Source organism: Sphaerulina musiva (genome assembly GCF_000320565.1).
Source record: "Sphaerulina musiva SO2202 unplaced genomic scaffold SEPMUscaffold_4, whole genome shotgun sequence".
Lineage (NCBI taxonomy): Eukaryota > Fungi > Ascomycota > Dothideomycetes > Mycosphaerellales > Mycosphaerellaceae > Sphaerulina > Sphaerulina musiva.
The window spans coordinates 2,274,797-2,302,730 of NW_016017386.1; the positions used below are offsets into that span (position 1 = coordinate 2,274,797).

The window sequence follows — 27,934 nt, forward strand, 5'->3', positions numbered from 1 at the left end:
CTAGGCAAGACAATTCTCAAGAATGCCAGCATGCCTTATACTAGCGCTTCTATATTCCTCTGATGCCTTCATCGCCAGACTCGAATCTACATTAGTCAGTCGTAGTAAGATATAGCCTGCTCTAACCTTTAAGTTGTCATTATGAGGGAGAGACGAGAGAGAGAGGGATACACGTAAGGTAGGTGAATGTACCTATGTTGAAGCAACCGATACTGCCGCTTCGGCCTTGGCGGATTCATACCTTGCTTCTAGACCTATCTACCAACCAATCTACCTACTGACCACTCTTTCTCAGACATACTTATCGTGTCGTCTTTAGCGTTTGCTTTGCTACTGCGCAAGTATTCCTTGGATTGCATACCATTCTCCTTCGCATTTCATATGCCTTTGCACAACCCCAGCCAAGCAAGCTTGAATCACGCCACAACGCAGAATATAAATAGCATCACAGTTTTGGCTTTTCCGCCATGTCCTCTCTCCTCTTTGCAATTCATGGAATGCCAGCCTTCTTCTTGAATGCATTGATAAGTCCACTCGTGGAGCTGTCGTGCTTCGTGCTCTGACCAGCATTATCGAGCTCACTCTGAATGTTCTTGGCAAGTGCCTTGCCAAGCTCAACACCCCACTGATCGAATGAGTTGATGTTCCAGACGGCGCCTTCCGTGAAAGTGACGTGCTCGTAGTAGGCAATAAGCGCACCGAGGGTGCCAGGAGTGATCTTGTCGGCCAAGATGCTGGTGGTTGGGCGGTTGCCCAAGAAGACCTTGTGTGGCACAAGCTCTGCTGCTGCACCCTCATTCTTGACCGTGTCTGGTGTCTTGCCAATCATGAGTGCCTCGGCTTGTGCGAAGTAGTTGGACGCCAGCATGTGTTGGTGCTTGTTGTTTTCGACAGGGTTGTGTGACTTGGCAGCGATAATGAAATCGGCTGGGATCAGCTTGGTGCCTTGATGGAGGAGCTGGAAGAAAGAATGCTGCGCGTTTGTGCAGGGCTCGCCGAACAGAATAGCGCCCGTCGTGTACTTTACGTAGTCACCGCTTCGAGTAATAGCCTTGCCGTTCGACTCCATGGACAGTTGTTGCAGGTAAGCTGGGAAGCGGTGCATGTACTGGTCGAATCTGTACCAAGTCAGCTATCGTTGCAGCGCATCTCTCTGCACGGCAAAAACTCACGGAGAAACAAGGTGCGTCTGGGCACCGAAAAAGTCAGAGTACCACACGCTAAGCAGACCTCCAATAACTGGAATGTTTTGCTCGAGCGGGGCAGTTCTGAAGTGGTGGTCCATTGACTGGGCACCAGCAAGGAACTCCTTGAAGTTGTCGAATCCAATGTATAGAGCAACAGAAAGACCAATCGCGGACCAGACAGAGTAACGGCCACCAACCCAGTCGTTGAAACCGAACATGTTCTTGGTGTCAATGCCAAACTTCGACACCTCCTTGTCGTTGGTCGAGAGTGCAACGAAGTGCTTAGCGACATCTTCCTGCTTCGCCTTCTCGAGGAACCAGTTCTTTGCGGTCGTTGCATTCGTGACGGTCTCGGCGGTGGTGAAGGTTTTAGATGCAATCAAAAAGAGGGTAGTCTCGCGATCACTGCCTTCCAGAGCCTCGGCGATGTGTGTTCCGTCGATGTTGCTGACAAAGTGCAGCTTCATGCCCTTCTTACCATATGGCTTGAGAGCTTCAGTGACCATGACGGGTCCAAGATCGGAGCCGCCGATACCAATGTTAATAATGGTGTCAATAGGCTTGCCAGTGTAGCCCTTCCACTCTCCGCTGCGCACTTGCTCCGAGAACTCCTTCATGTGATCCAGCACACTGTTGACCTCTTCAACCACGCTCTTACCATCGACCTGCATGGGCTCATTCTTGACATTGCGAAGAGCGACGTGATAGACGGCACGCTGCTCGGTGAAGTTGATCTTCTCGCCCTTGAACATGTCATCACGAAGACTCTCGAGCTTCGCTTCCTGGGCAAGCTTCACGAGAAGAGGCAGGGTGTCGTCCGTGATGAAGTTCTTGCTGAAGTCGAAGAGAATGTCGCTGTTGTCGGCCTCATTGTGGAAGGTGTGACTGTACTTCTCAAATCGTTGAGGATCCTTCTCGAACTCGCTCTTGAGGACCATGCCGCGACCCAGCTTGTCGTGGTGCTCCATCAGAGCCTTCCATGCTGGCAGCTCGTTCGCCTGTGCAAAGCCTGGCATCGTGACGGTATTGGTCCGAGTGATTTCTCAACGTGGTTCTGCGAGCCATTCGGTCAGTTCGCTGCGCCATTGATGGCCAGGATGCATGGCGGGAAGGTGGCCTACTGTCTTCTGCAGTCGAGATTGAGGCGAGGACTAGAGAAGGAGTTGGGAGATGCGAGTGATGAGTGAGCAGTTACCTAAGGTACAGGTATGAGTGAGGTGAGCAGATAAAGTTGCTGAGGGCATCTACATTAGTCTAGGCAGCGGTAAGCTACTGCCCTGCCCTGTACTCCCACGTCTCCGCGGGGTACTGTTGCGATGATGTAATACGTGCAAGGGTCCTGCTCAAGTTCTACAAAAACATCAAAAGTCGATGCCGCTGCCTTCCGTGTTTGGGCGTGTGAGTTTTGTTGCGCATTAAGGTACAGGTACCTCCTACCGTATTGACCAACGGACACGCCCTAATGGGTCTAAACAGGGGTGTCTCGCAGAATCGCTCACTGCGTCCACGAAATATACCAGAAGCGCGTTTTCGTGCACGCTGATAGTGGCTGGTCTGTGAGGGGCGAAATATGAGCAGCTGAGAACAAGAGTCGATTCGTTCCCGACATCCGTGTTCGTGCTGTCTATGCCCAAGCCTGAAGGACCGGCGTGGGCGGCTAATTTTCCGGAGAGGAGCTACGGACGGTGACTTTGCGATTGTCTTCGAGGTCATCGTAATCATATCCGCCAGAAGAACTCTTCCTTCTTCTTCTTCTTCTTCTTCTTCTTCTTCTTCTTCTTCTTCTTCTTCTTTCAGACTCCTCCCCAGCATCATCTCTATCGCGTGCCGACGAATGCCCACACCGAAGTCTTGTGCTCTCTCCTGACACTCGAGAAAGGCACCTACCTCTGGTCAAAGCCGCTGCCACGTGCAATGCTGCCTCCTGCATCACCAAGACCCTCCACCGGCCGGTTGTACGACCAGCCTGCGAACTGTTGCTGCATGGTCTGTGACAGCATCGGGCCTTCCACGTAAGAATCAGTTGGCGCTTCCGATGTAAACTCTTTATCGAAGTTGGCTGTGTCGAGCTCGTCGACCACATTTGGCTTGAAGCTAGGTTCGTACTTGCGGTCTAACAGTTTTCGCCAGTCGATGCTATGGAAGAAGGGGTGTGCCTATCACTTGTTAGCAACGAAACATGCAGAACAAATGTCGTGCTCCTCACCTTGATCTCAGCGGCGCCATTAGTGCCCAATCTCCTCGTTGCATCTCTATCGAGCAGCTTGCTAAGCAAATCTCGAGCGGCCGGAGGCACGATCTCAGGCCCTGGGAACTGTAGCGGCTCCGACAGAATCTTGCGATACATTTCATTCGTGTTCTCGTCGTAGAAAGGTGGCAGACCAGTCAACATCTCGTAGAGGAGCACGCCCAAGGTCCACCAATCTACGGCTTTGGTGTAACCCTGTCCATGCAGCAGTTCAGGTGCCAAGTACTCGGGCGTTCCGCAAAAGGTGTTGGTCTTGTCCTCATCTTTCATGTCAAGTTTGCAAAGTCCGAAGTCACATAGGGCGATGTGTCCAACGTAGTCCACCAAAATGTTCTCGGGCTTCAGGTCTCGATAGATGACACCAAACCCATGTAAGCACTCCAGGGCGCAAAGAAGTTCGGCGGCATAAAATCTCGATCTGTTAATATCGAATCGCTGCTCCTTCTGCAGATGGTGAAACAATTCGCCCCCGTTGACAAAAGCCAAGACAAGATACAGCTTGTCCGGAGACTGGAATGAGAACTTCAATGGCACAATGAAAGGGTTGTTGATCTGTGCCAGGACGGATCGCTCGGCCAGAGTGTGCGCTACTTCGGACCTTGAAATGATGTGTTGTTTGCGCAAGGTTTTGAGGGCGTAGATTCGGTTGGTGTCCTTCTTCATGACTTGCATGACCTTGCCAAAACTGCCCTTGCCTACCACTTTGAGTAGTTCGAAGTCCTCGACCTTCAATGACCGTTGTCGATTTTCGACAAACTTCACGCCCAACTTGATGGCTCCAGACCCGAATTGCACATCATGCCATGAAACCCCTGAGGTTTGGCCATCGTTCGACGGTGCTGGAGGGGGCATGTTCTTGTCCTTCTTGCTCTTGTCTGTGCTCTGCTGTGCTTGCTGCGTTGCGCTAGCCTGCACATGTTCGTGGAATGTCGGAGTTAGGCGGCAAGTCCCGATGAATATGTCTTGCTGTCTGTTGTTGTTCTGAGAGTTCGGATTGCGAAGATAGAGAGATAAGCTGATCTCGGTCGACCGGCTCACATCGAATTTGTATTGAGTATTCTCTCCAGCCCAGACCGGATTCTCGGGCGTGCCCGAAACAGCATTGACGAAGACCTGCTGTTTATCAAAATCGACGAGTGCATACGGCAAGTACCTGCTGCTGTAACGACCATGCGTCGAGGGCATGTTGTTTATACCGCCGCCACTGGCCGATACCGGGCGGAAGCCTCCTTGATTCTGGGCACTTGAGCCTGGTCTCGCGCTGTTACCCCCCGTGTAACTGCCCGCAAAGGACCCAGTACTCATACTCCCACCGTGTCCCGGTCGTTGGAATATTTGTTCCTGTCCAGGGGGCAAACTGAAGCCCTTGCCCTCATGTAGAGTCAATATGAGAATGCCTGGCTTCGCGGGTGCCGCTGGCGCAGTTGCCATCTGTTCGGAGGCAGCAATGCCCTGTGGATCCGCAGCGCCATTCGAAGCGGTCGAGGTCGAGGACGGAGTGCTAGAAGTCTGGGTGCCCGGTGCAGTGGTCGTCGTGGCAGGCGCTTTCTGTGCCGAATCGACAATGGTGGATTGCGACGAGGATCGCGAGAAGGTATTGGAGAAGGGAGCCCCAAGATGGGTCTCCTTGAGTTCTGTTGTGCGTCAGCTACTAGTGCCATGGCCGCTTGCTCGCCGACGACTGCGTACTCTTGGTGAGCTTCCACGACATGCTGGTGCCGATTGCTGTGTCTAGAAGGTTGCTGGGTGATCAAGAAGTTGGCACTCCAGTTTGCCACTTGTTTGGCCTGGTGGTGTGCACGACTGGAGGTGATAGTCCAGTGCTCGTGTTCTGCGAGGGGCAGCAGCGGCGGCGGCGGCGGCGTCGTCCCGCTCTTCTGTGAAACGATGGAATTGCTGATGCTCGCACTATAGGTAGGGCCTCCTCCACGTCGACGAAGAGCAGTGTATGGTATTGTCGCTGTGGATGTCAGGTAGGCAGCGATGGAAGTAGGTGCCGGGTCTCTGCAGAACTTGGAGGTCGCTGGCGCAGAGTCGGGAAGTGGTAGCAGTGCTGCACGTTCGAGATCGAGGGAGAAGGGGTACCGTACCGTATTACCTAGGGATTAAGTGGTGGCTGTGCACAAATCAGGTCGTAGGGCTGAAACTACCTACCTACGATTTCACACGATTTGATTGGAAATGATACGAATAATGCAAACGTGAAGCTTGACTATTTGCAGTGTAGCCCCAGTTGCATGTACATGTAGTATGTGCCTCCTACATCTCCCTCCCCGGAGGTGCCCAGGGGTGCCTGTTGCGCAGCTCCTCGTCGCTCCCGTCCTCTCCGCCTATCCGCCGAGAGTCTGAGCAGACACGCAAGCAATCTAGATGCTGTTCATGAGGGAGATGCAATTGCACTATTAGTCGCGACCGCCTCGCCACGGGGACGTATGTATGTCAGGTACATGTCGGTACCTACCTGTATGTATACAGTATGCCATGCGTCCCGGTACCTCCCACCGAGATATTGGGAGTCAGTACCTACGTAGGCCGTTGGCAGTATGCATGTCTGCTCCTATGTCGGCCTGTCCATGAAGCCGAGATTCCGATCGCTACCCACCTACCTCCTACTGTAACTGTGATCAGTGTGTGATGCACTATTCTGCCATCGCAACCTGAAATGAACATGCAAGTCACTGCAATCTTCGAAATTACATTTACCTAGCTACAGGTCCTTGTGCGCCAGTGGCGCTAGGGGATCTCTTGATTACTCGACCTCACAAGGTTGAAGGGATAGCTGTACTGATTCTCCTCGCACGGTACATGTGTAAGGTAAGCAACGAGCAGCTCTCACACAGGAGCCTCAGGAGCCTCAGGACTCAGGAGGCATGTTGTACTAATTTTAGCGCCGAGACGCTCGGGCCGTGCGCCCATCGAACTTCACATGCAGCCCAACCTCAGTCCACACGGCAGCGACACGTGCGACATGACATCTACCTCACTCTCACCTCACCTCATTACGCGCACATGACCATGCTTGAGCACGACTAGTACCGCAGCCTTTACGATGCACGTATAGATTACGGGCGCGAGCTCTGCGACGATGGGTCTCATCACCAAGGCGAAAGGTGCGCCAAAGTCTGACGGTGGCTCCTCCGGCGGCGGGGGCGTGAAGTACATTTGCAATGTGTGCAGCAATGATATCACCGCTACTGTGCGCATTAGATGTGCGAGCAAGAGTTGCAACGACTACGACCTGTGCGTGCCGTGCTTCTCCCAGGGCAAAGCCAACCTGCATCACGATCCGCGAACCCATGCCTATCAAGTAATCGAGCCGCATAGCATACCGATATTCGATGAAGATTGGGGCGCCGACGAGGAGTTGCTACTACTAGAGGGGGCAGAACAATATGGCCTGGGGAGCTTCGCCGATATTGCAGAGCATATTGGTGGTCATCGCGAGAAGGATGAGGTTCGGGACCACTACATCCAGACCTACGTGAACTCGTCCAAGTTCCCCTTGCCAGAGCGAGCAGACCCCAAAGATACGACACTCAGTGACGCAGTACCACGGGAGGAATTTCAAAAGCGCAAAAAGAGGCGCATTGACGAGCGCAACAAGACAAAGGATGAGCAGAAAGAGACGGCTTCGATACCTGCCAAACCAACTTCTTCTGTGCCTAGCTGTCATGAGGTCGCGGGCTTCATGCCAGGGCGTTTGGAGTTTGAGAATGAGTACTTCAACGAGGCCGAAGAAGCAGTGCAGCATATGCAGTTCTCGCCCGAAGAAGGCATCAATCCCGCCACGAAGCAGTTCGACCCGGAGACGGAACTGAAAATGGTGGTCATGACCATATACAACGACCGTTTGACTGCGAGAACAGATCGGAAAAAGGTCATCTTCAATCACCGGCTGCTCGAATATAGGAAGAACACGGCTATTGATAAGAAGCGGACAAAGGAGCAAAGAGATCTGCATCACAAGCTGAAGCCTTTCGCCCGAATCATGTCGCATCCGGACTTTGTCGAATTCTCACAGGATCTGGAGAAAGAGCAGAACCTCAGGCAAGCCATTGCGCAGCTACAAGAGTGGCGCAGAATGCGTATAGAGACGCTGCAGCACGGAGAAAAGTACGAACAGGAGAAAGCCCAACGATCAACTGCGCGAACGTTCCCACTACAAGGGCAATTCGATCGTCTGACTAATGGAATACGCCCGAAACTTACAGACAAGGACAAGGGCATACCTGAAGTGGCCCCAGCAGTAATAGACTACACCACCAAAGCGGACCTGCCAGTCAGGCTCCATTCTGATAAGGATCCGGCAAACGTTGTGCTGAGCGGCGAGACACCCAAACGTATCCCGCTTCAGCCAATACCAGGGCTTGCTCCTGCAAACTGGGACGAAGAGCAATCGCCGGATTGGCAGCTCCTCCAGGCTTCGGAGCAGGACCTCTGCAGCAAGCTTCGTCTGCATCCCAAAGCCTACATTTGTATTAAAGATGCAGTGATGAGGGAGGCCGTGAAATGTGATGGCAGGCTTAAGAAGAAAAATGTTAGGGAAATTTCCAAGATTGATACCACTAAGGGCGGTAGGATATTCGAGTTTCTTGTGGAGTCGGGTTGGATCAGCAATGCGGCCAAGACATAGTCTAGTCGCGGAGATTCTGCTGGCGAGGAATCATGTTGAACATCATCGTCTGTCATGGCATAGGAGAGTCGACGAACTACGTAGCCACGTACAGGTCACACAGCACACGTGGTATAGGTCGCTCAGCAGCGAGATTGTTGGGTGAACGAAACGCATTTATGTAAAACCTCAAAATTATACACATCACTAACTATGTGCACGCGACAAGCGCTGAGTGAGGTCCTAGCTGAGCTGGTGCTTTGCGTGCAGGAGAGTGCTAACCAGGACGCAGACGAAGCAGGCCAACGGCTCGATACAGAATCTTACCAGCTCACTCGCTTGAAAGGTGAAGGATATCAGAAGAGACGCAAGGCGAACGGCGTTGCCAGGGAGGAAGGTTGGCGCTGACACCATCTATGAATCCATGCCTTCCTGTTAACAGCGCTGACTGAGCATCTGAGGGCGAAGGGACCTTGCGACGGCAGGTGTGATGCTGCATGGAGACATAGACTATGAGGAGGTGAAGTGAAGTTGTCAGGGGTGATGCAGACTCACACGCGCTAGCGTCCGCTATCGCTGCGGCCTGCCACAACAACAAATTCGCATTTGTGGCGATTCCTGACCAAGACCACAACCTGCCATCCCACCACAATGGCGCCGCACTACGGCAACACGAGACGCTCAGTGCCGTCTGGCACTGAGCGTCACGCGCAGGAAGCACGATCACGACAGAACTTCGCTGACATGCCAGCTCTGAGACAGCAACTCCCTCCGCCGCCATACGTACCTCACGGCGAAGCTCAGACGACGCAGCATCTGCTGGAGCTCGTGGACGCGAAGACGAGGAGCACCGTGCACTGGAACACGTCGCTCGTCGCGCTCTACAACTTCCCGCAGGACTCGCGCGGTGCGCCGGTCGACGACCCCGCCGTGGACAGAGTCTTGTTGCGCAACTTGACTGGCGTGTGCGAGCCGGCAATGCTCTGCCGCCTGGATGTTGGTGATGGTGGGCTGTATCCTCGCGACAGTAGCGATGGATACTCGCTGTTCATCACATTCTCGAACCTAGTAAGTACTCTTTCGCAGTTTCAGCTTGACTATGCTAACTTTCACCAGTACCTGGCCCCGTGCATTCGCGTGGAGTGCCTCTTCAAGGAGGAATCGCAGGAGAAGGAGTACTTGAAGCTCATTATTGAGTTTCATTTCAATCCCATTCACCCTGGTAGCTTCCCAATCACTGACTTCAGCTGGGAAGATTTCGAAGATGGAACTGCGGGCCATATCGAGTTTACTTCACGCAACGTGACCTGCTCAGGTTTTGGTCTGGTGAAGAAGCACCAACATATGTTTGACCCAGACCAGCACCAGATGGTCAGCATCCTTAACAGCCTCCGAGACACAGCCCAGAGCAGGAAGATTTGGTTTGAAGTCCACCCGCCTAGTGGTGCAGCCGGGTTTGCAGAGCTCCAACCGATCAGAGACCGTCTCCCTGGAGGGCATGGCACACTACTCGCCTCGATTGGACAATCAGAGTACGCTTGTTTCGGGCCATCGCAGAGCGAGGTGGCAATAGAGGACTTGCGCATTCGAAGCGTGGGAAAATTGATGCTGGCTAATCCACCATTTCCAATGGTAGTTATGCCATGCCACGACACCTTCACGACCCTGAAGGAATTCCAAGTGCAGGCCTATACCTCAACATCAATCCAATACGAGGAAGAGAAGCGCGCACTCGAATTATGGTCGTCGGTTGAGCACACATGCGCGGTATACCAGGTTGGCAATCTCGATCAGCCTGTATTGGGTGTGACATTTGAGGACTTCCCTACCCTCAGCAGCCGTCGAGAGCGCAGCACTTATCGTTTGCCAAACGGCCTACACACCAAGATTATATTCGACATACCTGGCAGTGGGAAATGCAAGCTCTCTGCATTTCAGATCGTAGATCCTCCTGGTTTGCCGCCATCAGATGCGTATTTCGTCATTACCACGCATCCGGCATCTTGGTTCAACTCCTGGTGCAACGATCCGGCGTCCAGCTCGCCAGTGACTTTTCCGGCCAGATTCTTTCCCCGCTGCCCGAAGACCACTAGGAACTCGCAGATGGCGACCATATATCAGTTGAGCCAGCCCTACAACCAGAGATGGCATCGCCTTCTACTGAACCAAGACGACGCGCTTCCGCCCGTAGATCTCACTGCAGGTGGCCATCCCTCTCTCAGAGATGAAGCGGACATCTGGATCAACAATTGGCAGAAATGGAACGACGAGCAGAAGATGGCCATTGAGACAATCACGAAGACAAAAGGTGGGATTATGCTCGTGCACGGTCCTGCTGGAACTGGCAAGACTCTATTGCAGCAAGCTTTGTCAATCTACTTCTGGAAGCTTGGGTTCCATATCCTGGCCCTTGCCCCCGCGAACAGCAATGCGGACCAGCTCACTAGATCGATGGCTAACCTAGAGATTGCGGATCCGAACATGCCCCGAATACGTTTCAATCGCGTGTATCCAGCGTCTCGGGATCGTGGTCTGGACAGACTGGGGGCAGACATGTTCCTGGACGAGAGCGAAGATGACACGATTCATGAGGTTCGATATATTCTTGGTCAGATACGCGATCACGAAAACCACACGGTGAGTGCCCGCGACTTTGGTCTCGAGCAGACTGTCATCAATGAGGCTGAGACAAGCAACTGGATCGTGTTCAAAGAGTTTCCCCAAGAAGACGGCGATATGTCCGAGCCTCAAGTATTCGACGTCTGGCAGGAGTTCCGACAATGCATCATCCAAATGCGACAACGAATCTTCAACATCAGCGATCCACGTCAGCGGCAGATGTTCAAATGGTCATACGAGCACTGCAAAGCTCACATTATACGTCTTTCCCGATACATCATCACGACCACCGGCAACGTTCGGTGCACCGAGCTGATGGAGAATTTTGGTCGTGATGAAGACGGAACGCTGGACGATTGTCGGGGAATTGTTGTCTTCGTCGATGAGGCGTGCAAGGATGTGGAGCCGAACGTCTGGGCAGGTATTGTGTGTGAAGCCTGGTCAACAAAGGTCCAGGGCGCCATCATGCTGGGCGACGATAAGTAAGTAGTATTTCCCCCCTGATCAGATTGCTTACCTGTGAATAGGTTGTGTGTCTCGACACACCTAGTCCGGGTAGTGGCAGTCTTGTCTGGCCTTGCCAGCGAGGCAAAACTGTCGCTACCATACGATCGGACAACGCCGCCGAGTGAAACTTTCGTCTTGACCTCATTTTGGACACTGCCGCTAACTTCTGACAGACAGCTCAAACCCATCAACAAGAGTGCTCGAGGGGTCATCGAGTTCAATCCCTACAACAGTCGGCTGGAGATCTCTTTGCCAATGCGGCTTGTGCGCGAAGGCAAGCCGTGCATCAAGCTGCGTGAGCAGATGCGCATGGTGAGTTCGGAAGAGAGAAAGGAGTCAGTCACGGTAACGCTGACATCGTCACAGCACGAATGTATCGCAGACTTCCCATCGAGGTATATCTATGACGGCCGACTCATCAACGGCCCTGGAACCAGCACAACTTTGGAAGAGGTGAAGTTCGGTCTACAGGATGTCCTTCTGGACATCATTGGCGGACGGACTGCGTTCGACCATTTGACGATGCAGGAACGGGAAGTCCGCGCCCGCGACCATTACATCGAAGTCAACGGTCAGGTCGAGTACAACGACAGTCGATCGAAGCGAGTGCCAAAGCATGCGGATGTGTTCTTCGACAAGATCTTTCCCAAGCTATACGACTACTTCCTGGACGAGATGGAGGATAACGTGATGGTCATCTGCGCGTACAGCTACTCGGTAAGTTTTACAACATGTCACACACTTCGTCCCAAAAACAGTCTACGTACGTTACTGATATCAACAATTTCAGCTATTCTACTGGCAAGCCAAGGCCAACGACATTGCACGTCAATACAGCCTCCCAGCAGGCAGTCTCCCCAAGATCATAATGTTGGATTCCTCCCAAGGCATGGAATCACTCATGGTGGTATTTGACGGCAGCATGCAGGCCTTCAAATCTCTGGGCTTCATGGAAGATCCGGGCCGTGTCAACGTGGCTCTCACGCGTGCCAAGGCTGTACGCTGGGTCATTGGTGGCCAACTCCTCGATTCGCAGACGTATCGGCCCAAATTGCCTATTTTGGCAGAATTTAAGATGGAAATGGACGGCAAAGAACGCGTTTATGCTGTTGTGGAGCCGGTGGCCGATAGGATGACGACGGTCGTGGATGAGGAAGTGGAAGAGATGCTCGATTACTAGGTTGTGTTTTTTGCCTTTGATGCTGTGGACAGACTGCATGCTTATCTGACCTTACCTTACCTACCAGGTAGGGTTTGTTGTAGCAGGTTGCTGCATAGCAAGTCGATGATTACGTGATAGCTGAGAAGAAGAACAAGTGTCAGTAGCTGTTCGATAGCTGCTCTCTATGCAATGCATGTGCTGAGTGCGCATCAAATCCCATCACGCTGAGGTTCTCTGCCTCTATGCCATAACGGAAGTCTCCACAATTATGTATGGTATGCAGAGTAAATTCATGCATAGGATTCTGCGGTGCGAGGAGTCTGAGCAAATGGAGGATGATATACGATTGTCAGACCCGAGAGACCATGGCTGTCGCTTACCACAGACGTCGCAGACGTTCATCCTCCGTGGCGCAATTGGCTAGCGCGTTCGACTGTTATCATCTCTACGTAGAATTGAGGCAATCGAGAGGTTGACAGTTCAAGCCTGTCCGGGGGAATAAATGTTTTGTTTTGCCAGATCAGGCTAATTTCCTAGGAGGTAGCTTTGCAACCTCCTAGTATGGTTTTGCCTGATAACACGGGTTGCGTGATTGTGTTGGAGGTGAAGAGGTACCTCCAACAACCTCAGAGTTTTGCTGCATGCTACCTCACCTGCTAACCTTACTTACCTTACCTGTACATGTACTGTAGTAATAACTGTACCGTACGGTCTGTAGCTACCTGGTTATTGTGAGGAGCTTCCGCGAACTTCCCAGACTCTGCCGTCTGACTGACTCGAGTCCTCCTTCGAGAGCTGAGGCTGATCTGCGTTTCGCACCTCTTTGCTATCATCACATTGATACTGTGTGTTCTTTGGCATACTGTGTCGAAGTGAATTGCTGTCTGCTGTTGTATACCTGATATATATATATTGTCATCGGAAGCGCATCAATAGCGCACCGCCGAAGAGCGAGAAACCTAACGTGGTGTGGAACAGCGGTCGTTGACCGTCCCTCCGGCAAGCTGGCTTCCAAACGCTCTTCCCTCTACCACTCCACTCGTTCACCGTCCCGAAGACCCCTCCTCCTCTGTTTCCTCGGCTTCGTAGTCATTGTGGCAGTCTACAACCTCGTCCCGCGCCTCCGACTGTTTGTCGAACAGCTCACCTATCCCAAGGCGCCTTCCTTCCACTTCACCCGACCCATTACCACGTCGACCACCATGGGCAAGCATTTCAAGGCGCCTCCGCAGGCACCGCCAACCTTCACGCACAACCCAGATACGGTGATCCAAGAGACGAAGCGACTGCTGGCTGCCAACAAGGCGTTGCAGGACAGGCTGGTCAAGGAGGTCACGACTGAAACGGCCTCTTTCAAAAATGTCGAGCTACCGCTGGCTCAGGACGACAACAAGATGGCATTGGAGGCTCACATCATTGGCTTCTATCAGGCAGTTTCCACAGACGCTAAGCTCCGAGACGCGTCAAGCGAGGCGGAGAAGCTAATGGAAGACTTTGGCATCGAGTCGGCGATGCGCGAAGACCTCTTCCAGCTGGTGGATGCTGCGTTCAAGAAGCACAAAGACGATCAGAGCTTGGACGCTGAGAGCAAGCGACTGCTGGAGAAGGACCACAAAAGCTACATTCGGATGGGTCTCGGAATCCCTGCGGGGCCTGATCGAGATCGCTTCAAGGAAATCAAGAAGAGGTTGTCAGAGCTGTCCATCACGTTTCAGAAGAACCTCAATGAGGAGAAGGGAGGGCTTTGGTTGACTCCAGAAGAGCTCGAAGGCGTTCCGGAAGATGTCACGAGTGGACTGCAAAAGGGCAAAGAAGGGACCCCAAGTGAAGGCAAATTGTGGCTCACATTCAAATACCCCGATCTCCACCCGGCACTCAAGTATGGAAAGAACGAGGCTATGCGACACAAGTTGTTTGTAGCCAACGAGAACAAATGTCCTGATAACGTGAAGCTGTTCAAGGAAGCAATCGTGCTGAGAGATGAGGCTGCTCGTCTGCTCGGCTACCCAGATCACGCCACTTTCCGCATTGAAGATAAGATGGCGAAGACGCCGAAGACGGTGGATGACTTTCTCGGCGATCTACGTGAGCGCCTCGCAGCTGGTGGCCGCAAAGAGATTGAAAAATTGAAGGAGCTCAAAAAACAAGAGGGCGGAGATGCCGAGCACTACTACCTTTGGGACCATCGCTTCTACGATACGCTCATGCTTGAGCGTGACTATCAACTCGATCAGAATCGCATCTCTGAGTACTTCCCCATTCAGACGTCCATCAGCGGCATGCTGAACATTTTCGAGGAGATATTCGGTCTTTCGTTTGTCGAAGTTCAAGGCAAACATCGCAATCAGATCTCAGTAACTGGCAAAGGTGATGACATTGTCTGGCATCCAGACGTCCAAGTGTTTTCGGTCTGGGACAAGGAGGAGGAAGGTGGTGAATTTGTGGGCTATCTCTACCTGGATCTGTTCCCTCGTGACGGGAAATACGGACATGCTGCAAACTTCAACCTCCAACCTGGCTTTATACAGGAGAATGGCACGCGTCGATACCCTGCAACAGCACTCGTCTGCAACTTCAGCAAACCCACACCAAAGAAGCCTTCGCTCTTGAAGCACGATGAAGTCGTCACGCTCTTCCACGAGCTTGGACACGGTATTCACGATTTGGTATCGAAGACAATCTACAGCCGTTTCCACGGCACCTCTACTGTGAGAGACTTTGTCGAAGCGCCGTCACAGATGCTGGAGAATTGGTGCTGGACTCCATCCCAGATCAAAAGCTTGAGCAAGCATTGGTCGTATCTGTCACCGGAATATGAGGCAGCGTGGAAGGAGACGGGAAAGGCGAAGCCTGCACAAGCAGATATGCCAGATGATCTCATCAAGTCGATCGTCAGCACTCGGCACGTCAACGATGCACTATTCAACCTTCGGCAATTGCACTTTGGCATCTTCGACATGACCGTCCACGAAGCTGCCTCGCAAGAATGGATCAAGAATGTTGACGCTTCTGAAATTTACAATAAGCTTCGCAACGAGATCAGCAAGCTTGATGGACCCGAGACTCTTGATCAAGGATGGGGCTGGGGCCATGGGCAGGCTACATTCGGTCACTTGATCGGCGGCTATGATGCCGGATACTATGGCTACCTCTCCAGTCAAGTCTACTCTGCAGACATGTTTTACACCGTCTTCAAGGAAGATCCTATGAATGGCAAGGAGGGCAGACGTTATAGACATATGGTTCTGGAGAAGGGTGGCAGCCAAGACGAGATGCTCACGTTGGAGCAATTTTTGGGAAGGCGACCCAACACGGAGGCCTTTTACAAGGAACTGGGGCTGTCATAGATGAAAAGTTCATGGACACGACTTGAGAATGCGAAAAGGCTCTTGATGAATTTTGGGCCCAGCTCGTCTTGAGAGACAAGTGAGCTGGGACTTTTTTGATGACCTGAAGTGGAATGATCCCATTTCATCAGAACATCTTCCGTTCGAATACAAAACATGGCGCTCCGGAGGTAAGGAGGCGGAGGCGGAGGTAGGAGGTAGGAGGTACATGTAGGAGGTAGCAATGTAGTAGTAGAGATTTCCCCACCTCCGCGCGCCACCAAAACGGAGAGTGAGGTGTCCTCATAATGACAGAGCTCTGAACTTAGCAAGAGGCTAAGGTAACCTAAGGCACATGTCATCCTACGGGCAACCAACCAAGCCCCGTCAAACTAGAAACATCATCATCATCGTCATCATCAATATACCAACCAACCAACCAACCAACCAACCAACCAACATCTCATCACAAACACCAGAAAAAAAATAAAACAGCAAAAAAAAAATAAAAACAAAAGTAAAAACAAAAATGTCTTCTTCCACTAACAACGAAAATCACCCTCACCCTCATAACAAACCTTGCACCCTCTGCCACACTCCCCGTCCCGTTCTCGTGCGCTGCCAAATCGACGACGCGCGAACATGGCACATGGTGTGTCCGGGAAATTGCTGGAAGAGCGTCTCGGGCGGAATGGAGGATGCGAGAGGACGGGAAGAGGAATTTCCTTGGTATCGTTATGGGGGGATGTGGAAGGTATGTGTTTTTTCTCTTACTTTTTTTGGGGAAGGGAAGGGGGGATGGGGATGGATATGGGGATGGGGATGGGAAGGATGGTTTGGTTCAGGGATGGAATGGAATGTATGATTTTTGATGTTTGATGTTTGATGTTTGATGATGATGAATGATGAATGTTGATGATGATGGTGATGATAATGACAATAAGAATGATAAATGGATGTTCGAGACTGCTTCTTTCTTACCTCTTTCTTCTCCCTCTAGAATAAACACGCTGATGGCCCAATCAGTGCGAAGAAACCGGGGAAAGTGAAGCGTCGGCAGAAGGAAGAAAGAAAGGCGGCAGCAGCAGCAGCAGCGATTGGTCAAGAAGAGGAAAAGGAGAAGAAAAAAGAAGAACAAGAAGAAGAAGAAGAAGAAGAAGAAGAAGGGAACCGGCGCGGAGAAGAGAGACCCCGAGACGGAAACGGAGATGGAGACGGAGATGGAAACGGAGAGTAGAGTCACTGGGAGGGAGGTAAGAATCGGGCGATGATGAGACTGCCGAGACGGTATCCAGCTGGAAAGAAATAAAACATACCGTATATATCTATTGATTTTTCGCCCGTCGCCGTCGATCGATCGGGAGGGAGTACAGGGAAACCAAAGAGCGTAGTGAACAAAAATTTACCCAAGTATGTCAGTATAAGTAATTGATATGTCTCATGGGGTTGCCTCCCCTGCCTGCATTTGTATCGCTTGCATCTTCGTAGGAAAACCCCCTTCCCCCCAAAAGGGAAGAAAAGAAAAGAAAAGAAAAGAAAAGGGAAAGAAATCTCGTGTGACTAACTACGGTATAATCGATCCTACGGCAGGAGAGAAGGGCAAGGTAAGCCAGGAACAATAGAAGCTCAAAAAGAAGAACAAAAAGGGGTCAAGTCCCCCCAACTTACCTTAACCAAGCAAGCAAAAGTACTCAATTTTGTTGCCCTGTCCGGATAGTAGGTAGTTAAATGTCTCCAATCTCAAGTTAATACCAAAAAGCGCGCAAAGACAAGACAGAAACGAGTAGTAACTCCTCCCCCAGACGAGAGTACAGCCAGCTAGACCAGACTAGACCAGACCAGACCAGACAAACCAAACGAGAGCCTCCAACAGACCATCCATCCAACCCAAAGCAAAAGCAAACCAACCCCGGAACCGAAACCAACCGGAACCGAGTGAATTAAGCGTCACCCTCCCTCCTCCCTCCCTCCTTCCTCCCATCCTCCCATCCTCCTCCTCACCAGTCAGGTCCAGTAGCTAGCGTCCAAAAAAAATCAAAAAAAGAAAATCTCTGGATGACCCGAATCCTGGGGATCTTCTCCTTCGGACTCGTCGACAAATCGGGATTTAAACTTTCATACTTTACACATTGACACATTTACACTTATACACTACAATTCGTTCGGAGACCCCGAAGAGAAAGCTGCGGTTTGCGGCTGATAGCCTGACTACCTGAATTGTTTTGTGATTACCTCTTTAGGTATATACCTCCATAGCGTGAATGGAAAGAAAAAATGGAATAGAAGTCGATAGATAGTGATAGGATAGGAAAGAAAAGGAAAAGGAAATGTTTGGATAAGATTGTTACTATTGAAGAGCTTAATTACCTTACAGATAGGTATAGGTAGTTGATCCAAGGCTCTGGGATTGAATGAGATCTGAGAGGCTGGGCTGGAGGCTGGGTTGGAAGAGGGCTCTTACGCATTTTGTTTTTCTTTGTAGGGAGAAGATGGGATGGATGGATGATTGATTTGTGATGATATAGTACTGAATGGGTAGGGTAAACGCAGCAATACGGTCGACGGTTGGGGTTTATGGGTTATAGATGGGGAATGAATACGACGACGATGGAGGAGAGAGGGAAGAAAAATCGGGCATGTGAGACATTTGTAGAAGAAAACGACAATTTGTTCGATTCATTCATCATCGTGCTGATTGTATCTTGAACTTTCCTTTTCGTCGGTGTTGTTGTTGGTCATATCAACAGTCAGTCTACATACAGTACATACACAGATGTCACATGTGGGGGGATAACCCTCTCCTATGACGACTCCCGGTTTGTACCCCTTCCCCCTTTCCCTAAACAAAACAACCCTTTCCCCTAGGGGGCTAGGAGGTAGGTACCCTTATGAACCCGAACCAGAAAACAATCCTGCCCCCGCTGAAAGGATCCACAACAACCTGTTTTTAGTGTTACAACAATCTATCTCCCCCCCAATTCCGGATGGGTACTCGCTTGCATACCCGCGCCAATTCTCCCATTTCACCACACAAACAAAAACGAAACGAAAATCTCACTCCACTTCACACTCCACTCCATCTCCACTCTCACTCCCCATCCCCGATGATATTCATCCCATCTCCGGTCCGATGATCGATCCAGGTACGTGGGATATGATGAAACGGACAAACAGACAAACAAACAAACAGAAACAAACCACTCGTTTGCCACCGGTATTCGCTCCGTTGGGACACGATCAGCGATATGCGCCGCCTACAGACAGATAGGCAGATAGATAGATAGACAGCCAGATAGTCTCGAAGAAGAAGGAGCTATACATGTCCTGTGGTAAATGTTGTGATGAAATTGACTGAACTTGAGAAATATTTGGTTAATCAATTGATTCATCGATTGATTAGTAGACATTGTGGAATGACTGACTTGACTTGTAACTCGACTGGCGTAAGATGGCAGAGGTAGTTGACTGCCTGCTGCCTGACGATCGAATCGACGAATCGCCCGACTGAAGGATTGATCGACCACCTAACTTGCAGGGTAGTTCTGATGAGAACACGATGACGGGTGATTGTTAACTTCCTCCTCTCACTGAGCTATGTTAATAGAATTGATCAGCAGCAGTGCAGCCCCAAGGCTTCCACGCCGCTCGAGTCAAGTCACGTCACAAGGGAAGATCATGATGGATAGGATTGACAGGAATACGCGAACGACGGGAAGGAAAGCGGGGCGTGTCAAAGAAAGATAGAGGATGGAGAGATAACATGCCGTTGCGAGAATGGGATGGTTGGCGTTGTGGCAAGTACGGGCAGACACAAGTGCAGTCCGGTTGTCTCACCATCATCAAAGAAACAAGAGGCAGGCTAAGCTCATCGTGGCCGCCGCCCGAAGCTGGTTTCAGAGATAACATAAGCCTCTCGATGGTTGTATTGCAGCCACCGTTCTTGGAGCAGGGCGACCCGGCGGGAAGTCCGAGACACAGATTCATCCCAGCTGGGAAGCGTTGGCGAAGCACGCTGCAATACCTCCTAATCACGGCCGGGATATCGTACGAGACCTCCGATATTTGAGTGCCGAAGGTAACGGCAAGGTACAGAGCAGCAGTTTGTGCCTCGTCGACTGTTGGATCCAGGAAGTGTCTCCTGGTGGTGACAGCAAGTTGCGCGTTGTGGTAGCCATAGAGCTGTCGCCAAGTGTAGGCGGGGAGCTGGGAGACAGGATCCGTGCCGTGATCCTCCCGTGCCGATTGGCAGCTTGCCACCAACTGGCACGAAAGATGGTGGCGTTCTGCTGGACTGTGCTGGTTGTTGGTGCCAAGGGCACTCCCAGGTTGTACAGCTTCCACTACTGAACTTCGGGACCGCCCTGGTCTTGTTCTCTCGCTTATCCACTCCCGCAAGCCTCAGAACGATCCCCCGCTGTCGCTTGTATGATGTGGATGTACGACTGTGACAGCAGGCTGGTTCACAGGCGTCAGTCAGCTCCTGCAGGATGGCCCTCCGGATGGCTTGGTGCCAGGGCCCAGAGGAGTCGATACAGCCTGAGTAGAAGTAGCCCGTGTTTGGGCACTTCAACAAAGAAAGTTACGTTGCTCTGCAGCGTGGGCACATGTGTCTAGTACTGCTCCCTCCGTGCACAGGCACAGGGACAGGACAGCGACGAGGTCCCTCAAACTGTGATGCTCGCTTGTTAGTGGTCTTGAACATGTGATACTTACCGAATGCCAGAGTGGCGTGGGTCTTTTACGCACGGCCGATCCCTTGATGGACGGGAGCGCTTCGAAGCTACCAAACAATTCGCACGGGCTGTCAGGCAACGCTTCTTGATCCGGACCATGTGGTGATCCTCCAGTTTTGTACGAGCGAGCACCACAGCGCCGATATGGTTCAGGACATGGGTGCTGGCTCGTCTGAGATCTTGGTAGGCTACCTTGAGCCTCCGAGCCAGTTTAGACCCACATTGTACTCTGCTCCACGAGCAGAGTACATGAACGCGCTGTACCACCCGTCACCTCTGGCTTCAGGTGCTCCATTATTCACTCTGGACAAGATGTACTCAGCCATGTCGCGACCATACACAACCACCCACGCACACTCGTCGATGGGCTATGAGCCATATCAGACTTCGGAATATGATCGAGCCATACAGCAGGCTGCTGAAAGAGAACGAGCGGCCGAGGCGGCTCGTTCGCGATCGAGCAGCACAACAACAACCACCACCACCACCTCTCACATCCCGATCCCGGCAAAGTCCTCGACTCAACTACCGCGACTTCCTGGCTTGAATGATCTGTTCGCCTCCAAGCTCTTGATCAACCCCGACTCTGGTAGTAGAGAAAGCCGGAGGAGTCCCGACTATGACGACCATCGTCGCGACTCTGTCGCTCGAGGCAGCTACTTCGATACGTTGCGACCGAGTGATCTCTCCGCCAGGCCTAGGACCGTCATCACTCCTCCGCTTGTGCATGCTTCATCCCCATACGGCTCACAACCCAAGACGAGTCCACTCACGATACAGAGCTTGTGCTCAGCACCAGAGCACAACTTCATCTCCCCCACGTCTTCTCTCCCCACAAGCCCTGCGACTTCGCAATCATCGAACTCATCCTTGATGCAGCCAGCATCCCACTCTCAGCCGACCTCGCCCCATGAATTGCCTCCAGCATTCTTCGGCACGTCGGACCTGGCTCCAGCTACTTATGTGTATCAAGCCGCTTCCGCATATGAAGGCGTGTCGTACATTCACGGTCGAGGCCCATGCCACATGTACAAAGGTGGCTATTCGAGTAAGTCGACCTACGACGCCGTCTTTTGGTGACTATGCTGACTGATATATAGTCCCGACGCATATCTTCCAAGATCCTGTCAATTTGACGTCCAGCAAGATTCTTCGCAAGCGCCTCTCGGTGGCATGTTCAACGTGCAGGAAGAAGAAGATCAAGTGTGAGCCTGGTCCAGAAGGCTGCCTACAATGCAAGAAAGCACAGAAGCCTTGCAGAATGTGAGTTCATCTCGCCATTGGCTTCCAACGTCCACGAACTGACAGTGTCCAACAGCGAGCCAGCCAAGCGACGACAAAAATCAGCTGCAAGTGCAGGTTTCCAAGCAGAGAAAAGTAGCCCGGCATAGGTCCCACCGTCTTTTACGTAGGCTTCTATTGTGACGAAATTGCCTCACTGGCCAGCCAGCTAAGCACTTTCGTGCGCCGACACCTTTGCCAGGACGATGGCGTCAATCCCCTCGCCGGACTCCGCTGGACTCCGGGGGCTCTTCATCCCGCGGGATATGTCCGTACACAGCGCTTCGATAATGCAGAACACTTCTTGTGTTTGAAAGCTCTATGCCTTCATTGCCACGTCTCGGAGCTGGCCGTGGCGGCAGCATAAATGCATGCCGGCGCTACCGGGACATTTGTAGCCCACTGGGCGTGTCGTGGCAGTTCGACAAGTTTCTTGACGCGGCTAGCAGTGCAGTAGATGGATGCAGCTGCCGGCACTGTTGTGTGGGATGGAGCGCGGCCTCGATCGTATCGAAACAGCAATTGCTCGTGCCGGTGGCCTGGTTGGTACGACTCCGGCGTCTTGGCCAGGAGGCACATGATCCATATCCCTCCCTCGTTGGGGTCGCTGAGGGGCATGCGTGGAGGTGGCAGTCCCCTGTGGCATGGGAGCGCGATCTGGGCGGCGGAGTGGGCGTCGACGACAACGTGAATACCAGGTACACGTACCTTGCTGTAAGGGATTTGAAGGCAACTCGATGGCGACGAAGAGGTGGTGAGGAGGACTTCGGAGAATTCAGTCTGGGAAATGAGAGAGCAGTGACTGCAAAGGGGCAGGCGCGATCAGGCGCCTACCGAGGCCCGCTCCGAACCAGACTATTGGCAAGCCACGCACATCATCGTCTCGAATAGACACACCTCATGCACGTGTTGATAATGTATTGACATGTACCTGATGCATCAACATACCTTGCAATGCTTCCAACCACCAGGAAGTCTCCCTCTACCACCGTTGCTACGAAGCTCGCTGATGAGACCAGTCTGGTATGCAACGTGTTGGATTATTGATGCTACCTATTATTGATTCAATACTGCGCCTCGGTCGGTCTATCATCCATCGTCTGCTCATATAGGTGTCCTCATATTACTTTCCGCCTCAGCTGCAGCGCGCGCCTTCAATAAACCCAGAATTTCCCGTACTGCCTGCGTCGCCGCCACCACCACCATCCCCCACCCCCCTTAAGCTCGAAAGCTCCTGATACGTGTCAGTCTGGTATTCGCACGCTCGAGATGGTGTGGTATAGGGATGGATGCTTGACGAACTGGCAACGTGAGCTCATGCTACCGCCCCTGATGACGACGATGCTTGCTTTCCCCGTCCCCGCCCCTCCGCTTCCTCCTGCTGCTGCCGCCGCCGCTGCTGCTGTAGCTGCGTGTCCACGTAGTAGTGGTGCCTAAGTCTGGCCCTGGTTCTGTCGATACCACAGATTTCCCTCTCCGCTGGTGGTCGTGATTCCCAACTGCAGGCTCCAGGCGGATGTAAAGGGCTGTCCAGGAGCAGGTGGGTGCTTTGTATACGGTCAGTGGTCTTGCTATGATCATGCATGCTCGGCACGGTGCCGCCGTGTTACCTTGTTGCGATCGGGGCAGACCTAGGCATGTCAACAGAGTAGAGAAAAAAGACCGCCAGGAGGAGAGCGAGAGGTGCACCTACCCCATTGCTGGCATCGACATCGGTGAAGGTGGGAGCAAAGGCGTTGCGGCAGTACTCCTGCGGCGTCCGTGCCACTGCGTCCTCGCAAAACACGCGGCGAATGGCATAATGCCCGCACTTTTTCCAGGTAATGGTGTTGCTGAAGCACATGGTGCTGATGATGGATGAGCCTTGCTGGCATCTGATGATGTTCGAGGGGTGGACTAAGGACATCGGTTTACGGGGAGCGTGCACATCTGACAAGTACACTAAGGTACTACACGGCTCGGCTCTAGCGATGTCGTGCCTGCTAGTGCCGAGAACGAAGTACAGCGTATGCAGCCAGCCGAGGACACCGGCAAGCGCCTTGTCACATGCACATCGATCGCACGGTATGCAATAGGAGGTAGTAGGTAGTGACAGAGGGACGGAATGAGAGGCGCCCCTGTGCTTCGATACCTCTTTTTGCTTCTTCTTTTGCGTGCCAGGCCCAGAGACAAGAGAACATAGGTCGGGAGAATATCCGCCGTGCGCGGAGTAGAGGTAAGCAAGTAAGCAAGTATGCGCGTCCGGCTTCTCTGATCCGCCCATGGACCACACCTCCAATAGGTGTTCCTGGTGGGTGTGTATGTTCTATCGCAGCAGCACTTCCGAGATGCAAGTACGCCACCAAGATTCACTTTCGCTGTGCACTCTGCGAGCACAGGCCCGCCCGCCCGCCCGCCCACCTTCCGCCTGTCGAGCCTCGTCTCCGAGAACAACGCATCATGCATGCCGGCCGCTCGATCGGTCACAGGCGCGTGGAGAGGGAGGGAGGCGAGGAAGGCAGCGCGCGCCTCGCATGTCCAGGCGGGAGACTCATGCGGCCGTTACAATAGGAACAACGAGTCCATCAACAAAGAGCGCAAACGGCATGCGAGTGGGATGAAGGTTTCCACGTAGATAGAGCGCAGTGGGTGTGAGGTAGTAGGTGCAAGGTAGTAGGTGCAGTGCAAGTGCGGTGCAGTGCCGTGTGGGCGACGAAGGTATCTGCGGAATTGGGGCTTGTATCCACATATAGCACACCACCTAGCCGCAAGTGAAGGCCTCGCTGTCAGCGTTCCTCTGCCGTCGGGGTTGCTCCACTGTCATCAGCAACGACGGGCCACTGATTCGCAGAGATGATCGAGATGCGGATGTGTGTCCTTTGTCCGACATGCTTTATCCGCCCGCCTTCGAGATACTTGCAAATCCACCGACAGAGCCTAGCACACTGCCGCTGGTGCGCCACATGGTTCGACATGGAATTTCCGCCATCGGAGACACATCACCAGTGAACGCGCAAGAAATGAGAGAGCAATGTGGTCGGTTGGACAATTTTGGGGTCTGCAAGCATGGCGGCGCCAAAGCCGTCAGCAGCACGCATGCAGCCTCACCCTCACTGTCCGATTCCCAGCCAAAGCACGTCACCGGCGGAGCTGAGTCCAGGACCTGCTGCCTGCCGCGCTACGCTGCGCTACGTTGCGCTGCGTCTTCTTCTTGCAAAGCTCTGTATTGCACTGCAAGTGCTCCCTCCCTTGTAGAGGCCTCCCAACCCAGTGGATGTGAAGTGTGGCAACAGCCATCAGCGTTCCCGCAGCCATAGCTTCCACCGTCACGATGTAGCGAGCGCTCGCCGATGCTACAGTACACCTCGATTCCCATGGCAAATCTTCTTTCGTCCTACAGTCCATGAGCCCGGTCGCGATGGGCAGCGCGCTTCAGTTTTCGGAGCGAATGGCGACGACCCGTCGAGCATGCCATCGCAACATCGTCCATGATCCCCTGCGCGCTCGTAGCTTATTCGATAATGGACAGAGGCTAGAACACTGTACTGACTGATGGAGGTACCTCCGCACGTCCGCTCAAGTTGGATTGGTTCTTGGTAACAACCCTGGGCTTGGTAACAACCCTGGTCTCGGCAATCCGCTTGGGCCGAATGCTGGGGGGAGGTCGTGGTGTTATCATTATTATTATTATTGTACCAGTACAGCAGCAACGAGGAGGTAAGGTAGTGTGGTACATAGGTAGCAGGTAGCGTAAGGTAACCCGAAGGCCTGTTGGTTGATGCCAAGAAGTGAGAGCTCAGCACCTTGCATTGGGAAAAGCTGGTGCTGCAACATTTCCTGTCAGGATTTCTTCGGATTTCTGGACATTCTCGGACAGCATGCTGCATACCTAAGGCAGGAATCCAGACAGGGATCGGATGAGATAAGATAGTTGGACTAGGCCGCTGCGTCTAGGAGGTAGCGTCCAATTCCATGTGCGAGTGACTCCCGGTGGTGGTGAATCGGTAGGTACTTCTGCTGACCTTTTGCTGGTATTTTGCATCAAGTGACTTTCTGCCCCCGAGCAGCAGCATTTCTGACGTTGCAGCGTGTTCTGAATCGCTCTGACTTGCTTTTCGGTGTGTTGGGGGCAGACTTCTGAGCAGCAGCAGCAGGTCAAGAAGCCAAACGGGGCCTTGGTGCATTGCCTGGTCAGACCTCCCACCCCTTGCCTGGAACAGCCCTCCCTGCCCTGCGACACTTCAGGATGAGCACAAGCACGAGGCCGGCAAGCCGTGGGGGGCCTTCTGGGCATCGCCTCCGCGACTGGCGCATCTGGCGCGAAGGTGCACGATGCAAGAGGCAAGACGGCATGCGACTGGTCATGCTGGCGGAGGGCCTCGGTGGCTGTGGGTGAGTGGGTGGAATTTGATGGATACATGTATCATCAGTCCACCAAAACTGGCAATGACTTCTACCTTGGTCCCCCGTGGTATAGACTCTATAGAGGCTAGAGCTAACCACAAACCTTCGGGATCGCGAATGACGGCCAGGCCACCGGGCCGTGGGTCATTCCGCCAGGAGAAAGCGCTTGTGTTGCCTTATTCTGATTTCCGTTGTCCTGTCATGTCTTGTGCTGTCCTGTCCTGTCCTGTCCTGTCCCGTGGCGACCGGCACGTATAAAGGCTGGAACAGCAAGTCCAACACCAGTGCGATGCCGTCGGTGCGTACGATAATAACAAGAAATAACAAGAAATGCAATATACAGATCTGTCTAGTGCACGACGACGCGGCAACAGGCCTGTGGGTGCGTCGTCGTGTAGGATATCCCCGATATACCGTAACGACAGGGGTGGCTCGCAGGCATGTTGGGCCAAGCAGCCCAAGCTGTTGTCGCTGCGAGAACTACTGTAGTACTCAGTGACTTACAAAGCTTAGGAGCTACCAGCCTTTAGGCCAGTCAAGTCGTCGTGGCGCCAAGTCACCCGAGTTGGCTCCCCCGGACTCATGCTCGATAGCGAGCTTGTTTTGTGCAACACGGGTGCTTTTGGCGTAAGAGAAAGTGAAGGAGAGGGTGCATTGAAAGGTAGGGGAACAGAACACCACTGCCACCTCCTCCTCCCACTAACTACCCAGTACACATCATCCCGTCCCACCCTTTGCACTTGGCATCCACCACACCCACCCTCTGCTGCCTCTGCGACGAAAGCGAGCGAGCTCACTATGGCCCCTACAGCCGGCTTTCTGGCCAAGTCCGAGTCCAAGAAGCGCTTCTTCGAGCGACTCGGCCTGGACGAGAGGAATAAGCTTCACCGGCAGTTGTACTCCAGTATGAAGGCAAGTTCTATATCAATCCGGAGGCAATGGGAAAGTAAGTACTGATGCTCCAGCACTAGAAGGAAGCCGTGGAAGGCTGGAGTCGCATCTCTGCAAATCGAGATGCTCTGATCCCAGCGCTTCGAAATGAACCGGTCGAGCCCCCTTTTACCTTTGGTCAGATTGACGAGGAAGCTGTCCATGCAGAAGTGTTGCATATCTTCAAGAACGCACGGAAAGATACCAAGATCATGTATCAGCTGGGCCGCGACTACGATGGCGACATGGAGCAAAATTGGATCATCCGCTGGCTCTGTATGCTGCTATAGTCTCCCATGATCTCTACCACATCTTGTGACATAGGCTGATGGTGCTTTCAGTATGGCACGTGTTCCGCTACCGTGACGACCGCAACGTCGGAGCCAGTCGTAAACGGACTGCTAGGAACAGTGAAGAAGCTGACACTGTCTCCAATGCCGCTTCCGATACCAGATCGCCGACCGAAACGGCTGAAGCAGCCATCTCGCATGTCTCTGCCAGCACGCGACGTTATCGAAGCGCTCCTTCGCAGCAACTAGTATCTCCGCAACAGCAGCCCCAGGTCTCATGTAACAATGCGATTGCGATTGCAACTGCCACTCCCACTCTGGCCACCAGCGCGTCCACTCGTTACTTTGATCCTGTTCGAGACCGCTTCAGGACGTGAATCGTGGAAGCCTTCTGCGAGTCCGTCGCAGGCATCCAGGCAACTCGGCCAAGAAATAGCGTCGGATCACCGCCTCCCTGTGATTACTCAAGTTCTAGGCCACACTATGTGCTTCGGTGATGGCGACCGTGGCCCGTGTACTGGTCCAACCCTCAAGGATGTGTCTTGCAATGCTACCCAAGAATCAGTCTACCGGGGACTGATGCACCGCTACTGCTGGAGAAGCTGTCATCAACTGTTCTTCCCCCATCCGCCTCTGCCAACCCAGATCGCAGCCAG

At 52.8% G+C, this 27,934-nt stretch overlaps 11 protein-coding genes and 1 non-coding gene across 12 annotated transcripts; 8 read left to right on the plus strand and 4 right to left on the minus strand.

Annotated features, from left to right (window-relative positions):
• Window positions 1-188: 188 nt before the first annotated feature.
• SEPMUDRAFT_149014 (glucose-6-phosphate isomerase) lies at window positions 189-2,383 on the minus strand. Its single transcript, XM_016905284.1, has 3 exons — window positions 2,309-2,383; window positions 1,173-2,241; window positions 189-1,118 (listed from the first exon to the last, which is right to left on the minus strand). Exons 2-3 carry the CDS (start codon window positions 2,201-2,203, stop codon window positions 491-493), a joined length of 1,659 nt encoding a protein of 552 aa, XP_016761990.1. The 5' UTR covers window positions 2,204-2,241; window positions 2,309-2,383; the 3' UTR covers window positions 189-490.
• Window positions 2,384-2,627: 244 nt separating this feature from the next.
• On the minus strand, window positions 2,628-5,464 carry SEPMUDRAFT_149015 (Pkinase-domain-containing protein). The gene is made up of 3 exons (XM_016905285.1): window positions 5,125-5,464; window positions 3,394-5,069; window positions 2,628-3,343 (listed from the first exon to the last, which is right to left on the minus strand). The coding sequence occupies exons 1-3, from the start codon at window positions 5,144-5,146 to the stop codon at window positions 3,071-3,073; spliced, it is 1,971 nt and encodes a 656-aa protein (XP_016761991.1). The 5' UTR covers window positions 5,147-5,464; the 3' UTR covers window positions 2,628-3,070.
• A 944-nt stretch (window positions 5,465-6,408) lies between these two features.
• SEPMUDRAFT_149016 (transcriptional adaptor 2) lies at window positions 6,409-8,254 on the plus strand. Its single transcript, XM_016905286.1, has one exon. It carries the CDS (start codon window positions 6,521-6,523, stop codon window positions 8,066-8,068), a length of 1,548 nt encoding a protein of 515 aa, XP_016761992.1. The 5' UTR covers window positions 6,409-6,520; the 3' UTR covers window positions 8,069-8,254.
• Window positions 8,255-10,868: 2,614 nt separating this feature from the next.
• Window positions 10,869-12,384, plus strand: SEPMUDRAFT_149017 (uncharacterized protein). Its single transcript, XM_016905287.1, has 4 exons — window positions 10,869-11,148; window positions 11,347-11,485; window positions 11,540-11,890; window positions 11,964-12,384. The coding sequence occupies exons 1-4, from the start codon at window positions 10,886-10,888 to the stop codon at window positions 12,351-12,353; spliced, it is 1,143 nt and encodes a 380-aa protein (XP_016761993.1). The 5' UTR covers window positions 10,869-10,885; the 3' UTR covers window positions 12,354-12,384.
• Window positions 12,385-12,736: 352 nt separating this feature from the next.
• SEPMUDRAFT_t31 lies at window positions 12,737-12,834 on the plus strand. Its single transcript has one exon. It is a non-coding gene; the product is annotated as a tRNA-Asn (tRNA).
• Window positions 12,835-13,396: 562 nt separating this feature from the next.
• SEPMUDRAFT_133065 (thimet oligopeptidase) lies at window positions 13,397-16,013 on the plus strand. The gene has a single exon (XM_016902539.1). It carries the CDS (start codon window positions 13,538-13,540, stop codon window positions 15,680-15,682), a length of 2,145 nt encoding a protein of 714 aa, XP_016761994.1. The 5' UTR covers window positions 13,397-13,537; the 3' UTR covers window positions 15,683-16,013.
• Window positions 16,014-16,235: 222 nt separating this feature from the next.
• SEPMUDRAFT_9081 (uncharacterized protein) lies at window positions 16,236-16,739 on the plus strand (the record flags this gene model as incomplete). Its single annotated transcript, XM_016910538.1, has 2 exons — window positions 16,236-16,415; window positions 16,662-16,739. Coding segments are annotated over 2 exons (258 nt in total), but the record flags the coding sequence as incomplete, so codon positions are not given.
• A 3,315-nt stretch (window positions 16,740-20,054) lies between these two features.
• Window positions 20,055-22,293, minus strand: SEPMUDRAFT_133067 (uncharacterized protein; the record flags this gene model as incomplete). Its single annotated transcript, XM_016902540.1, has 2 exons — window positions 20,055-21,994; window positions 22,060-22,293. 2 exons carry the CDS (start codon window positions 22,291-22,293, stop codon window positions 21,845-21,847), a joined length of 384 nt encoding a protein of 127 aa, XP_016761997.1. The 3' UTR covers window positions 20,055-21,844.
• SEPMUDRAFT_149018 (uncharacterized protein) lies at window positions 20,055-22,887 on the plus strand. The gene is made up of 3 exons (XM_016905288.1): window positions 20,055-21,442; window positions 21,495-21,657; window positions 21,713-22,887. Exons 1-3 carry the CDS (start codon window positions 20,539-20,541, stop codon window positions 21,783-21,785), a joined length of 1,140 nt encoding a protein of 379 aa, XP_016761996.1. The 5' UTR covers window positions 20,055-20,538; the 3' UTR covers window positions 21,786-22,887.
• A 2-nt stretch (window positions 22,888-22,889) lies between these two features.
• Window positions 22,890-24,580, minus strand: SEPMUDRAFT_149020 (uncharacterized protein). The gene is made up of 3 exons (XM_016905289.1): window positions 23,369-24,580; window positions 23,286-23,306; window positions 22,890-23,222 (listed from the first exon to the last, which is right to left on the minus strand). The coding sequence occupies exons 1-3, from the start codon at window positions 23,936-23,938 to the stop codon at window positions 23,109-23,111; spliced, it is 705 nt and encodes a 234-aa protein (XP_016761998.1). The 5' UTR covers window positions 23,939-24,580; the 3' UTR covers window positions 22,890-23,108.
• Window positions 24,543-24,971, plus strand: SEPMUDRAFT_116885 (uncharacterized protein; the record flags this gene model as incomplete). The annotated part of the gene is made up of 1 exon (XM_016901295.1): window positions 24,543-24,971. The coding sequence occupies one exon, from the start codon at window positions 24,543-24,545 to the stop codon at window positions 24,969-24,971; it is 429 nt and encodes a 142-aa protein (XP_016761999.1).
• Window positions 24,972-26,856: 1,885 nt separating this feature from the next.
• SEPMUDRAFT_26443 (uncharacterized protein) lies at window positions 26,857-27,364 on the plus strand (the record flags this gene model as incomplete). Its single annotated transcript, XM_016908411.1, has 3 exons — window positions 26,857-26,962; window positions 27,037-27,264; window positions 27,330-27,364. Coding segments are annotated over 3 exons (369 nt in total), but the record flags the coding sequence as incomplete, so codon positions are not given.
• Between the last annotated feature and the right edge of the window lie 570 nt (window positions 27,365-27,934).

What these genes read in the sequence shown, in the direction of transcription:
- SEPMUDRAFT_149014 (XM_016905284.1), bottom strand. Translation starts at nt 2,203, where the DNA reads ATGCCAGGCTTTGCACAGGCGAACGAGCTGCCAGCATGGAAGGCTCTG. An exon ending in CAGACGCACCTTGTTTCTCC is followed by an intron (nt 1,119 to 1,172) that starts GTGAGTTTTTGC and finishes GACTTGGTACAG; the next exon opens with ATTCGACCAGTACATGCACC.
- SEPMUDRAFT_149015 (XM_016905285.1), bottom strand. Translation starts at nt 5,146, where the DNA reads ATGTCGTGGAAGCTCACCAAGA. An exon ending in GTCGTGGAAGCTCACCAAGA is followed by an intron (nt 5,070 to 5,124) that starts GTACGCAGTCGT and finishes GACGCACAACAG; the next exon opens with AACTCAAGGAGACCCATCTT. An exon ending in ATGGCGCCGCTGAGATCAAG is followed by an intron (nt 3,344 to 3,393) that starts GTGAGGAGCACG and finishes AACAAGTGATAG; the next exon opens with GCACACCCCTTCTTCCATAG.
- SEPMUDRAFT_149016 (XM_016905286.1), top strand. Translation starts at nt 6,521, where the DNA reads ATGGGTCTCATCACCAAGGCGAAAGGTGCGCCAAAGTCTGACGGTGGC.
- SEPMUDRAFT_149017 (XM_016905287.1), top strand. Translation starts at nt 10,886, where the DNA reads ATGTTCAAATGGTCATACGAGCACTGCAAAGCTCACATTATACGTCTT. An exon ending in TGCGTGAGCAGATGCGCATG is followed by an intron (nt 11,486 to 11,539) that starts GTGAGTTCGGAA and finishes ACATCGTCACAG; the next exon opens with CACGAATGTATCGCAGACTT. An exon ending in TCTGCGCGTACAGCTACTCG is followed by an intron (nt 11,891 to 11,963) that starts GTAAGTTTTACA and finishes CAACAATTTCAG; the next exon opens with CTATTCTACTGGCAAGCCAA.
- SEPMUDRAFT_133065 (XM_016902539.1), top strand. Translation starts at nt 13,538, where the DNA reads ATGGGCAAGCATTTCAAGGCGCCTCCGCAGGCACCGCCAACCTTCACG.
- SEPMUDRAFT_149018 (XM_016905288.1), top strand. Translation starts at nt 20,539, where the DNA reads ATGGTTCAGGACATGGGTGCTGGCTCGTCTGAGATCTTGGTAGGCTAC. An exon ending in GTACAAAGGTGGCTATTCGA is followed by an intron (nt 21,443 to 21,494) that starts GTAAGTCGACCT and finishes ACTGATATATAG; the next exon opens with TCCCGACGCATATCTTCCAA. An exon ending in GCACAGAAGCCTTGCAGAAT is followed by an intron (nt 21,658 to 21,712) that starts GTGAGTTCATCT and finishes AGTGTCCAACAG; the next exon opens with CGAGCCAGCCAAGCGACGAC.
- SEPMUDRAFT_149020 (XM_016905289.1), bottom strand. Translation starts at nt 23,938, where the DNA reads ATGGGCGGATCAGAGAAGCCGGACGCGCATACTTGCTTACTTGCTTAC. An exon ending in ATGTCGATGCCAGCAATGGG is followed by an intron (nt 23,307 to 23,368) that starts GTAGGTGCACCT and finishes TGACATGCCTAG; the next exon opens with GTCTGCCCCGATCGCAACAA. An exon ending in TCTGCCCCGATCGCAACAAG is followed by an intron (nt 23,223 to 23,285) that starts GTAACACGGCGG and finishes CCGTATACAAAG; the next exon opens with CACCCACCTGCTCCTGGACA.